The following is a 13,668-nucleotide window of genomic DNA, read 5'->3' on the forward strand; positions in this document are numbered from 1 at the left end:
TGGTAAGAGGAACAATTACTCATAGAAGCAGAATCAGAGGAAAATATAGCTAACAATAAAATATTTACTTTTTGGCTGGAACTGTTTTTTGCAAGTTCCAAAGTTTCAAGGTATGGTCCTCAGAGGCAGTTACCAGCACAGGTTCTATAGGATGAAAAGCTAATGCCCGTACTCCATCAAAATGGCTACGTAGTGTATACTTGGGATTCCATGTCTTTCGAAAAGCATCTTTATTGGCAGGCAACTAGAAAGAAAACATGCACTATTTACTGGTAAAATCAATAAATTTTAGTTATATGGAATTTTGTGTTTTTTTGTGGTACATTTAAAACATTCATTTAAAATTCGCTAAAGTGTCAGGCAGAAATTTAAAATATCTTAGAAACTTTACAAGCATTTATATCATTTAATAAGAATTCAGAAGAATAATTTCAGGAGCTTTTCAAATATCCAAGTTAAATGATGAATTCCTTAATGTACTAAACTCAAAAGTCCCTATTATATAACAGGAAAACCAAATAACTACTGTTGCTGTAATACTTTACATCAAAATAAAATGCATATATAACCAAATAGCCAAAGATGTGAAGTTTCAAAGGCAGCAAGTTAAGGTACTGTCTAAAAGTCTAACCTAGAAACCCACTAATATTATTTTCATATAATTTTTTCTAATTCTTAGAATTGATGGGTTAGTCATTTCTCCATGTAAAATAAGCTGTAAAGTTACTTCTAAGAGAGTCAAGTAACTTGCATATAGAACTTAAAAAGTTTAGAATATTTAATATTCCAGTATTAAATATCCCAATATTGGAACCAACCCATCAAGGCTGATACCTAAAAAAAAATGCTAACACTGATTATAAAATACATGGGGGGAAATGTTATAAAGAAAATATTAATTTGCTATCAAGAAGTACAATACCCACTACCTGATGAATATACCTGTAACCCCATCATCCCAACAACTGAAAAAAATCCTTATTTCATAATAAAAACTGCATTCAGACATGTTAAAAAAATATTAATTTGCTGGAAAACTACAATTTATTAACATCAAAGTCTATACTAATATAGTTCACTATCAATTGTTAAATGTGTATAAATCACTGAATTCAAGAACAGTTTTGTAACACTTTTTCCCACCAAACTGTCTTTTCTCTTGTCTCTAGAAGGAGTTATTCAGGAAATGATGCAAGCGAAGTTCAACAATATTCTTTTTTTTTTTTTTTTGGCCAGTCCTGGGCTTGAGCTCAGGGCCTGAGCACTGTCCTTGGACTTTCTCAAGGCTAGAGCTCTACCACTTGAGCCTCAGCACCACTTCTGGCTTTTATCTATGTATGTGGTATCGAGGAATCAAACCCGGGTCTTCATGCATGCTAGGCAAGCACTTTAACCACTAGGCCAAACTCCCGGCCCTTCAACAATATTCTTAAGGGAGGGGAGGACAAAATAAAGCATGCTCTTTATGAAACATCCTGAAAACACACAAAGAAATTGGTTCAGAGTATCTACTTATTTCTTGTTAATGCCCAAATACAATTGACTATTCAAGGTGTAATATGCTGACCAATTTAAGGTAATCACCCCAAACTTCTAACTAATCCAGCCAAAATATCTTAAGAAAAATTTAAGCACCAAAGAAAGTTGTAAGATAAAAGCTACATGTCATTTCAAATCAACACACTGACACACACACACATATATCTTTTCCATGCATTTTGACATTGTTTTACAAGTGATTAAAGAGGCTTCTATTAAATTATTTAAAAATTAAAAATAAACAACTTACATCATAACTATAGTCTGCATCATTTGTTACCGTCAAGTCTGCAAGGTCTCCAAGGCCCAGAACACTTAATAAAACATCATCAGAACCCATAATAAATGATTTGCCTCCTCCAGATGGAAACGTTATTGGTTCAGCTATAAAGAACAAAACCGCTTCTTAAATGCTGAAAAATCATATACAGTACAAGACAATATTGTAGGGGAAATTTAAGCACTTAACAGTTACTTAATTTCAGTAGTATAATGAATTACTATTTTCCCACTTCTACTAAAACCAAAATATTACTGGAGACTAATAATCAAGTGTGGTAAAACTGCAATGTAGTTATCTTCCAAGAATTGAATATGCATTCACTACGTATTAATAATCAAGGTGGGAAAAAGGGCAAAAAGACTTTACTTAAATCTTTAACAATTCAATATATTTAACTATGGTTTACTTGTTAAATATGAAAAAAGGAGCTGGGAGTATAGCCTAGTGGTAGAGTGCTCGCCTAGCATGCACGAAGACTCAGGTTCGAATTCCTCAGTACCACATATACAGAAAAGGCCAGAAGTGGCATTGTGGCTCAAGTGGAAGAACACCAGCCTTGGGCAAAAAAGAGTCCAAGGACAAGTGCCCAAACCATGAGTCAAGCCCGAGGACTGGTGGCAAAAAAAAAGAAAGAAAGAAAGAAAAGAAAAAGGACAAATTTTGATTAAATAATGAAATAAGGCATCAGATTTCAGCCATTTATGGGAAACAAACCTCTATTAATCTCTAAGTAGCTCATATAATATTTTTAGAAAGCAAATAGGCTGTTGCTAACTTATTTTGCTTTCTGAGGAATTTCTAGGTGTTCTAGCATTCCATATTAATGAAATATCAGCTAGTAAAATCAATGGTCTAGGAAAAGGCCGTTCCACCATAGCCTATAAAGTTAATTCATGAGATCTTCAAATGCCTTTCAGCTTTAAAGATTTGACTATGACTTTCATTTTAAGTCTTCTATTTATACTGCATCAATTAATTTATATTAACTATAAAACTATATACCTATACTATACTATTTACTATGTAACTTTAAATATTTTTCTATTCATAAATGTTCAGAATAGCTATTTTAATTTCAAACAAAATTCACAGAAAAGTTTCATTTTATTTAATTTTGCATTTATATCACGTAAATTATTGTAATTTTCCATGTTGATATTAACAGTTCAATTAAATTTCTCTCTATGTAGTGACTAATTAAAGTATCATAGTTTGAATGACTCACTAAACCACATACATAGAAAAAAGCCAGAAGTGGTGCTGTGGCTTAAGTGGTAGAGCTCTAGCCTTCAGAAAGCCCAAGACAATGTTCAAGCCCTGAGTTCAAGCCCCAGGACTGGCAAAACAAAAACAAAAAACAGGGAGAAAAGGAAACACTAAAAAGCTTAAACAGATTTTTTTAAATTGTTGTGAAAATTACATAAACTTATTACACTTTAGAAAACAAGGATAATAAAATTTAGACAGTCATCACAAAAACTAGTAGAATAATTCTGGAAAAATATAATTCATATTACTATGGCAAAAATAAAGTCTACTTTTATTCAAATATTTTTGTTATTTTATCCAATCAAACCTGTATTAATTAGATTCAAAGTTGTGTTCAGGACTTATCGGAAAGTAAAACTGATAAACACCAGAGAAAAAAAAGAATTGCTAAAGATTTACTTTTTATGATTACACTTACTGAATCTGAACAATACATAGCATAATCTTTCCCCTATCAATACCAAGTACACAGTTACTGGTAATACCAGAAGTAATCAAGAACTATCAAATCAACAGCTTAAAATTATGTTTAGAAGAAGTACACGAGAATCATCAAGTAAATTTATTCAAACTATTTGTTGCTAATACAAAGAATAGAGGGTTTTTAAGCTCAAAATATGTTTCTAAGACAAGTTAAAATGCCAAAAGTCCTCCCACTTACAACTGTACAAATGACTTTACTGTAACATACTAAATTGGTATGTGTAAATTATTTTTCCAGGACAATTTCTGATCAACCACTGACTAATTTAGATATTGGTTTGCCAATACTAGCTAGTTGACCTCAAGTTTTAAATTTGTTTGCAAATAACAAGAACAAATAACCCTGGCACTTTATATTCATTTCTACTTAATCATATAACTACATTTTTATTCTTTCTCAAAAGACATACATCTTTTACTACACAGAACTATTCTGTTTATTTGGTTTTTATTCACAAATATAAATACAAACATGCAAATAATTCTTTAAGGTGTTATTTTTCCCTTCCATATCAATCATCATTGTTGTATATGGTAATCATAGTAAATATGCAATTTGTTTGCCTTCATGTTCTTTTCTTTTCTTTTCTTTTTTGCCAGTCCTGGGCTTAAGCTCAGGACCTGAGCACTGTCCTTGGACTTTCTTAAGGTTAAAGCTCTAGCACTTGAGCCTCAGCACCATTTTTGGCTTTTTTCTATGTATGTGGTACCAAAGAATAGAACCTGGGTCTTCATGCATGCTAGGCAAGCACGATACCACTAGGCCAAACTCCTGGCCCCTGCCTTCATTTTCTTGTCTAGTAAACTAATGTGTATTCTACAAACTCATATTGTATTTTCTCTTATATGAAAATCTTACAGTCCACTGGATCTTTATTAAAATAAGGTACTTTTCATAATTCTGTAAGGAATCCTCATTTTCCATGGGCACTATGACTCAGGATATCTGTAGCTGACATATCAAACTCTTTTTTCTTCATTTTACTAGCAGGGGAAGAAGGAATAGAGAGTGCGGATACTGGGGATCAAGCCTAGGGTATCATACATACCAGACAGGCAGACAAGCACTACCACACTGAGCTACATATTCCCAAGCCCTCCTCCAACGTTATCAAACTAATGAACACAATATATTAGCAGATTCCATTTGTGCAAACAACCGTCTGAAAGTGTATGATATATAAAAATCTGTGTGTGTGTGTGTGTGTGTGTGTGTGTGTGTGTGTGTGTGTGTGTGTGTGTGTGTCTGTTTGTCTGCCTGTCTCTCTCTTTGTGCCAGTCCTGGTACTTGAACTCAGGGCCTGGCGACTGTCCGAGCTTTTTCCTCAAGGTTAGTACTCTACCACTTGAGCCATAGCTCCACTTTCAGCTTTTTGATTATTTTGTGATTATTTGGAGATAAGAGTCTTAAAACTTTCCTTGACTGGACAGGCTTCAAAACATGATCCTCAGATCTCTGCATCCTGAGAAGCTAGGATTACAGGTGTGAGCCACTCAAAGCCTGGCTAATACTTGATTTTTATACATTGAAAACAAAAAAATTAAAAGCAAGAAGCTAGAAGACTGCTACAGAAATTAGATTATGGGGGGCCAGGAGTTTGGCCTAGTGGTTAAAGTGCTTGCCTAGCATGCATGAAGACCCGGGTTCGATTCCTTGGTACCACATACATAGAAAAAAGCTGGAAGTAGTGCTGAGGTTCAAGTGGTAGAGCTCTAGCCTTGAGAAAGTCCAAGGACAGTGCTCAGGCCCTGAGCTCAAGCCCAGGACTGGCCAAAAAGAAATAAACAAACAAAAAAAATTTTTTAAAAAAATGATAAAAAAAGAAATTAGATTATGCACTTGATATAAATTTAAAATCAAATGTCTTAAGTTTTACTAAGATTTAAATAATGAAATAAAATTTATGTTTTTAATATAATCTCCCCACCTAACTCAACCTCCTTCCGCCATTATAAAAGAAATCTGTGACACATCAACAAACACACAGAAAGAGCTCTAAATTGTTTTTTTTGTTGTTTTTTTTTTTGCCAGTACCAGGGTCTGAATTCAGAACCTCATACTTTGATTTCAGATACCTTGGCTCAACTCTTACACTACTACTTGAGCCATGCCTCCAACCTAACTTTTTGCTAGTAGTTAGTTTTGGAGATGGGAGCCTTGAAGACTTTTCTGTCCTACCTGTCCTCATACTGTGGTTCTCCAGATCTATTTCTTTAGTAGCTAGGATTACAGATGTGAGCCACTGGCAGCTGATCCTAAATTGGCAAGCTTGTTTTTTTTTTGTTGTTGTTGTTCATTTGTTTTTTCCCTAACAAGTTGGTATGAAACATTTTAAAGGCTTTGTCTTAAGCTAGGGAATCTGCATTTTAAAATATTAGCTACAAAAATTCCACTGAGTCACACTATACATTATCTGATCTAAAAACAAAAACCACACATGCTAAACTGCTAAGTCCATTTAGAAAAGATATTATCAAGTAAAGGGAAAATAGTTCAAAGGTAAATATGATATCCAGAAAAATAAGCAGACTATTTCACTATTCATTGCTTTTGTTTTGGTTTTGTTTCTCCTTTAATTTCCTACTGGTTAAAAAGATTAAGATAAGGCAAATAATTAAGAAAATGAAAAAAGTAAAATTAGTTCATGTTAGCTACAAGGAAAATCTGCAACTACAGAAAACTTTTAAAAGAACAAAAATTTAAAAAAAATTTTGGCTATGATGAACAATCCCTTACATGAAAATATAAGCATCAAATAAAATGTATGTCATATTATTAGCTATATTTAATTTATTAAAATAATCTTTGGGGGTAGGAGAGAAATGGGGACAAAAACATGAGGAGTATCAATGTGTGAGAAGTAATGCACCTACTACCTGATGAATGTAACTGTAACCCCTCTATACATTATCTCAACAACCAAAAATAAATAAACAACCAATTATAAGAAAATGAAGGGCCCAGGAATTTGGCCTAGTGGTAGAGTCCTTGCACAAAGATCTGGGTTTAATTCCTCAGTACCACACACATAGAAAAAAGCCGGAAGTGGTGCTGAGGCTCAAGTGGTAGAGCGCTAGCATTGAGAAAGCCCAAGGACAGTGCTCAGGCCCTGAGTTCAAGCCCCAGACTGGCGCAAAAAAAAAAAAAAAAAAAAAGTCACCTCCTCAGTGTCATTGAAAGAATATAAAGTGGAGAAAAAAAATAAAGAAAAAAATTAAAAATGAAATAATCTTCATATAAAAATTCGGATCCACTACTTAGAATTATCTAACTAATTAGATCATAAACTAGTACAGCTATACATTTTAAACATTTTTTTTCCTTAAACTGATTTTATCTAAGTAGTATCACTATTTGTTGTACATTTACAATTTAGGCAATATTAAAAATTCACTATGAAATTATGAACATTTGATACCACATGAAAGACAGTAACACTCCTTTATCCTAAAATGATTGGACAGGAGTAGCACAATTTGAGAGCTCCCTGTTCAATGTGTAATGCTTGGCTGTCTTCTAGTAAATGGTAGTTTTTAAAAGATGCTAAATGTAAGCCATGAGAACTCACTAGTTTTTCCTGTATGTGTTTAAAATTCATTTTTTAAAATAAATTTTTTCCTGCTTCAAGATTTGTAAACTAATGTTAAGTCTAAGGACGGTGGGCTGAAGTGACCTGTAATAGAAACAGCTCCACCTAACATTAAAAACAGAAACAAATAGAAACAAAGAAAAGTCCCTAAGACAATTATACAAAGAGCTTGCCCAACACCTTCTCTGATCATATATAATGATCTTTAGTATTTTACACAACAGCAAAATGTTCAATATTAAAATGTGATTTATTATCTTGTGCAATGTAAACAAACAGGGTAGCTAAATTTTGTACCTTCCTCTGCTCTTGAACCTTCATGATCAGTCATTCTAGTAGTAGAGGCTGACCTAGACTGATTAATGATTCCTGAAGGGATGTGGGGCAGCTCATCATCTCCCAGATCAGCTATCATGTCGCAGAGTTTTGTCCTGTTGACCCCTGTAAATTAATGTCAGCAGTAGAGGTTCACTTAATGGCTACTGCCTGACTTACTAGCAGCCTTAGTAAAGCAATTACTAACACAACAAATAATCATCAAGTCCAACTTATTAAAATACTTTCCATATTATCCCCCCTAAACATTAAGATTTTTAAAATTTACTATTTTGTAGTTATCTGTATATCTTAAAAGACATTTTAAACATATATGGGAAAAGGGGAGAGAAAGGGAGAGAATGGAAAGAAACTTCTATTATTAAACCCAAGTTCTGTAAGCTCACAGACACAGAAGTTACCATTAAAACAAAGGCAAATTTTGGTGTTCAATGTTACTGTTTACTAATACAAAGAATAAAAAAAAAATAAGCTTTTCCAACTTAATTCACTGTTTAAAAAAGTGAAGAAACAAATATAAAGACATTTATTTATAAGGGTGCAACTAACAATTAACTTTCCCTGGTGTTTTTCTGGACATTTTCATGTAAGTACAAATTTGACAGATTAACTCCAATTTGTTAAATGTGTTAAAACTGCTTGTTTCAAAATGTTTTTGTACCTTTCCAGATCTGAAAACATTGACCCGAGTTCTTGAAATTTATTATAATAATATGAAAAATCAATACTAATAGTCATAATGCCATTAACTTTAAAAGGAAAACTTCCAACTACTTCCTAGATAACCCAAAACTCAAAGGTTTAAATGATACTGTGGGAATTCTTTGATATAGAACTTCAGAAATGGAACAAAAATTTATTTTGAATCATGTGATTTGAAAGGAAATTTTAGCCATAAAACTGTCAAAAATAATTAAAAGATAAAATATATTTGCTAACAGCAACACTAGTGGATTATTACACTACTAGTTATTGTATCATGATTATTATGGCTAAATATTAATTGTTCTACATACAGAAAACAATTCTCATCATGGACCCCTAACAAAATGCCAGGGCAATGAGAGGCTAAGACAGAATTTTAGTTAGTTTTAATTTACAGTAATTTCCTACCTTCTTAAAAATGTTTATATAGCTGGGCATAGTGGCTCATGCCTGTAATCCTAGCTACACAGGAGGCTGAGATCTGAGGATCAAGGTTCAAAGCCAGCCCAGGCACAAAAGGACCTGAGACCCTTATCTCCAGTCAACATCTAGAAAATGGGAAGTGGGACTTGGCTCCAAGGTAGGGTGGTAGCCTTGAGCTGAAGAGCTCAGGGACAGTGCCCACACCGAGTTCAAGCCCCATGACAAATCAATCAATCAATCAATATATATATATATATATATATATATATATATATATATAATAAAAATAAAACTTTTAGATGTATTTATCACAGAATAAATTTTCTAAAAATAAGTATAGTAGGGTTACTTCATCTGAGTTGTCCCCCTGCCAATGAAGTGACCATGAACCAATTCCTTAATTAAAAAAAAAAATGCTGGCTAGTACCAGTGTGGCTCAAGCCTGTAATCTTAAAATTATTCCAGAGGCTAGATCATGGTTCAGAACCAGCCAGGCAGGAAAGTATGTGAGACTCTTATCTCCAATTAAGTACCAAAAAGGGCAAAAAAAAACCCCACAAAAAACCCCAAAAAAACCCAAAACCAAAAAGCTGTTAGTGGAGCTGTAGCTCAAATGGTAGAACACTAGCCTTCAGCAGAGATGTTCAGGGCAGTGTCAAGGACCTGACTACAAGCCCCAGAACCGATGGAGGGACAGATACATACATATATATACATGTACATACATACATACATACATACCCCTAACTAGATATCACTTATTAAATTCAACAAGAAAATAAAACAAGTCACTTTCAAACAAATAACCTCTCACTCATAGTAACTTTTCTACTTTCAACAATTACCATCAGACTTGAGTTTTCTGTTCTCAAAAATTCTGAAGAGGGGCTGGGAGTTTGGCCTAGTGGTAAGAGTGCTTGCCTAGCATGCATGAAGACCAGGGTTCGATTCCTCAGCACTCCACATACATAGAAAAAGCCAGAAGTGGTGCTGTGGCTCAAGTGGTAGAGTGCTAGTCTTGAGAAAGCCCAAGGACAACGCTCAGGCCCTGAGCTCAAGCCACAGGACTGGCAAAAAAAAAAAAAAAATCTGAAGATATTAAGGATCATGGTTTAAAGCCAGCCTTGGAAGAAGAGTCCATGAGACTCATATTTCTAATTAACCCAAAAGAAAAAAAAAAGTATAGCTGTGGTTCAAGTGGTAGAGTGATAGCCTTGAATGGAAGGGAAATGGAAGGGAAAGGAGGGGAGACAAATGGAGGGAGAGAAGGGCTAAAGGACAGAACCCTGAGTTCAAGCCCCAGTACTAACAAAATATAAAATTCTGCAGCCAAATCTTAACAATCATACTACAGTTAACAATTCCACTACAGTTTGTAAATAATGGGCAGATGGGAAAAGCTGCTGTTTTTGTTTTATTGTTTGGTTTTGTCTCACAGACCTTTCTTAGTGGCTCATCTAGCTACTTAAGAGGCTGAGGATCTGAAGATTGCAGGTTAAAGCCAGCATAGGCAGAAAAGTATGGGCAGAGATGCATACATATGTGCGCTTGAACTCCCTCTCCTCTCCCCTCCCCCCAAAAACTCCTTTATTCAAATAAATACATAAATATTTAGCAGGGGTTTCTGTTGTTTACTTGCCTTCTGTTTAAGTATTACAACCATTAATTTTTCAGTTAGAAATGCCAACCTGCATCTTGGACAAAGAGTCTTCTCAACTTCTTTGGGGCCAGAGAAATCCTGAAACTATGGACCACCCACATATGCCTTCAGACATGATTCGGACTTTCGTCCTCTACAAGTTAGCAACTAAAAATTGAACATATTAAAGAACAGGCCAAAGGCCAACATTGCAGAATCAGCATCAAACTATGTTTTGAGGCGTTCTGGAAAAAGCCTTTCAACATGATGGACATTCAAGATGTCTGTAAAGCCCACTGTGTTTTGGAACACATTGATGGTGGGTTCCAGACCATCAGTGGAGACTTCAAATCAAAATTCAGATGGGGTTTGCAGAAACTCTTAGCTAACATTTTATGGTACCCAGAGGTGACACCGTTATTACAAAAAACCTGAGTAAACCACAATCATACATAAATGAATTGGCTTAAAAGGAAGCAAAGGGGCTGGGAGTTTGGCTTAGTGGTAAGAGTGCCTGCCTAACATACAGTAAGACTAGGGTTTGATTGCTTGACACCACATACATAGAAAAAGCCAGAAATGGTGCTGTGGCTCAAATGGCAGAACTCTAGCCTTGAGGAATGCCCAAGGACAGCGCTCAGGCCCTGAGTTCAAGCCCCAGGACTGGGGGGGAGAAAAAGGAAACAATAGCCTCACCATCGGATTTTTTTTTTTTTTTTTTTGCAAACCATAGTTATATGACTACTGAATGTTTGGTTAGAAAGTGAAAATCATGGGCTGTGAGTTTAGCCTAGTGGTAAGAGTGCTTGTCTAGCACGCACGAAGACACGGGTTCGATTCCTCGGTACCATATACATAGAAAAAAGCCAGAAAAAAGCTGAAGTGGTGCTAAGGCTCAAGTGGTAGAGCTCTAGCCTTGAGAAAGTCTAAGGACAGTGCTCAGGCCCTGAACTCAGGACTGCCAAAAAAAAAAAAAAAAAGATCTACAAAATGCTACAGATTTTCAAAAGCTAGCAAAAGATGAAAAAAAATTACATAAATTGAAATCACAGCTTTGTTATACTTTGTTGAGCATCTTTCAACTGTCAATGCATTTTGTTTTGATTTTTTGGTCTGGGAATTAAATCTAAAGCCAGCTACAATATGCTTAGTCCCTAAAGTATGTGTCTTAATTTAATTTCTAAACTCACTTAATGTTCTTCTTTTATTTTGCTTTATGAGTTGGCAGTTTGGGGGTATGAATGTAGGACCTTGCAACTTGTCCAGCTGGTGCTCTAGCTTAGTCATGCCTTCCACTGGTTGTAGAGATAAGAGTCTTGTGGACATTTTTGCCCAAGATGGCTTTAAACTACAATCCTCAGAAACTCGGCCTTGTGAGTAGTTACGATTACAGTTGTGAGCCATCAGCATCTGACTCCTATCTACGTAATATTCTAAATATTAAAAAAGCAATAGAATATTTCAAATACAAAATCCGATTAGGAGTAATGAGAAAATTATAATGGTAGTGTTGTAGTAAAATAGTGAATATAATATTGTGAATACTAAGTATAATGAAAAAGCAGTTCTTAATTACTACTGAAATTCACAGTAAAAAGTAATTTCTAATTTTTTGGGGGGGAGGGGGTGGTCATAGGGCCTGGGCACTCAAGACTACCCCTTGAGCCACAGCTTGACTTCTGGTTTTCTCGTGGTTAACTGGAGATAGGAGTCTCTCGTACTTTAGAGCCCAGACTGGCATTGAACTGCGATCCTCAGATCTTAGCCTCCTGAGTAGCTAGGATTACAGGGGTGAGCCACTGCGCCCAGCTCTCATTTCTAATTCTTATGTCAAGAAAAACTTTTCTAAACTATTATTCTAAAATGCCATCTACTTACCTACTTTTGAACCGTAACTTCCACTTACATGTTTCTAAACAGACTGTACTACAATGAAAATCATGGTTACAGAATACTGTTAATGTCTTCAAATTCACATAAACATAATGTTCTCATGGCACATATTTATCTTCTTATTACATAATTTTAAGCGAAACAGTATTTTTTATAAACCCAATAACCTTTTCTCTTTCTCAAATGTACCCTCTAATTGATAATCAAACTTTTATTCTGAAGTAAAACCAACTATTAGCAGGCCAACAATCTGAAAAGGATAAGCTTATTTTCAGGGAAGGATTTACTTCCCTGAATCAACCCTATATTCAATCATTATATATATATATATATATATATCCTTTTCTCTTCCTTTTTTCCTTTCTTTTTCTTTCTTTCTTTGCCAGTGCCAGGGCCTGGGCACTGTCTTTGAGCTGCTTTTCCTCAAGGCTAGCATCTACCACTTTAGCTACAGCACCACTTCTGGCTTTTTCTGTTTATATGGTACTAAGGAATTGAACCCAGAGCTTCATGAATGCCTAGCATTCTACCAGTAAGCCACATTCCTGGCCCCTGACATTATAATTAAAATACACCTTTCACATATAAGTTGTTGTCTTAAAGAAGCCATTGTAATACTAAAAACAAATAAGCCAGGTGCTGGTGCTCATACCTGTAATCCTACCTACTCAGGAGGCTGAGATCTGAGAATCACAGTTCAAAGCCAGGCCAGGTAAGAAAGTCGGTGGGAATCTTATCTCCAATTAACTACCAGAGAATTGGAAGTGGCATTGTGGCTCAAAGTGGTAGAGCACTAGCCTTGAAGGAAAAAAAAAAGAACTGAGAAAAAGAGATGACAGCATCCAGGCCCTGAATTCAAGTTTTTAAGACACACACAGACACACAGACAGACACACAGACAGACACACAGACAGACAGACACAGACACACACACACACATATGCTGGGGGAGGGGCCAGAAACATTTGGCCTAGTGGTAGAGTGCTTGCCTAGCATGCACAAAGACCTGGGTTCGATTCCTAGGTACCACTTACATAGGAAAAAAAGCTGGAAGTGGTGCTATGGCTCAAGCGGTACAGCTCTAGTCTTGAGAAAAGCCCAAGGACAGTGCTCAGGCCTTGAGTTCAAGCCCCACAACTGGCAAAAAAAAAAAAAAGGGGGGAGCCAGGCACAGTGGCGCACATCTGTAATCCTAGCTATTCAGGAGGCTGAGATCTTGAGGATGAAGGTTCGAAACCAACCCTGAGACTCTTATCTCCAATTAACCCCTAGAAAAAGGGAAGGGGGGCTTGACTCTAAGGTAGGGGAGTAGCCTTGAGCTGAAGAGCTCAGGGACAGCACCCAGGCAGAGTTCAATCCCCATGACCCACCAAAATAAAATAAATGAATAAATAAAAAGGAATCCCAAAACAAACACCAGAATATATACAGTATGATATTATCTAAGTCTTGATAATCTAGTAGGAGTCCTGGAACATTTTTCTTAAACTTCATCTGCAAGACAAATT

At 35.5% G+C, this 13,668-nt stretch overlaps 1 protein-coding gene across 4 annotated transcripts in view; it reads right to left on the reverse strand.

Annotated features, from left to right (window-relative positions):
• Strn3 (striatin 3) overlaps nucleotides 1–13,668 on the reverse strand; it is a 101,519-nt gene that overhangs the window by 19,841 nt on the left and 68,010 nt on the right. For 2 of the 4 annotated variants that reach the window (XM_090345342.1, XM_090345341.1), the window contains 3 exons: nucleotides 7,462–7,605; nucleotides 1,790–1,923; nucleotides 69–244 (listed from right to left, as the gene is read on the reverse strand). In XM_090345342.1, the coding sequence (XP_090201468.1) occupies nucleotides 69–244; nucleotides 1,790–1,923; nucleotides 7,462–7,605 (454 nt within the window). The remainder of the gene's footprint in view (nucleotides 1–68; nucleotides 245–1,789; nucleotides 1,924–7,461; nucleotides 7,606–13,668) is intronic. The other 2 variants (XM_090345343.1, XM_090345344.1) reach the window with 1 other exon arrangement.

This window comes from Megascapheus bottae, chromosome 14 (genome assembly GCF_031878675.1).
Source record: "Megascapheus bottae isolate mThoBot1 chromosome 14, mThoBot2.hap1, whole genome shotgun sequence".
NCBI classification, from domain to species: domain Eukaryota; kingdom Metazoa; phylum Chordata; class Mammalia; order Rodentia; family Geomyidae; genus Megascapheus; species Megascapheus bottae.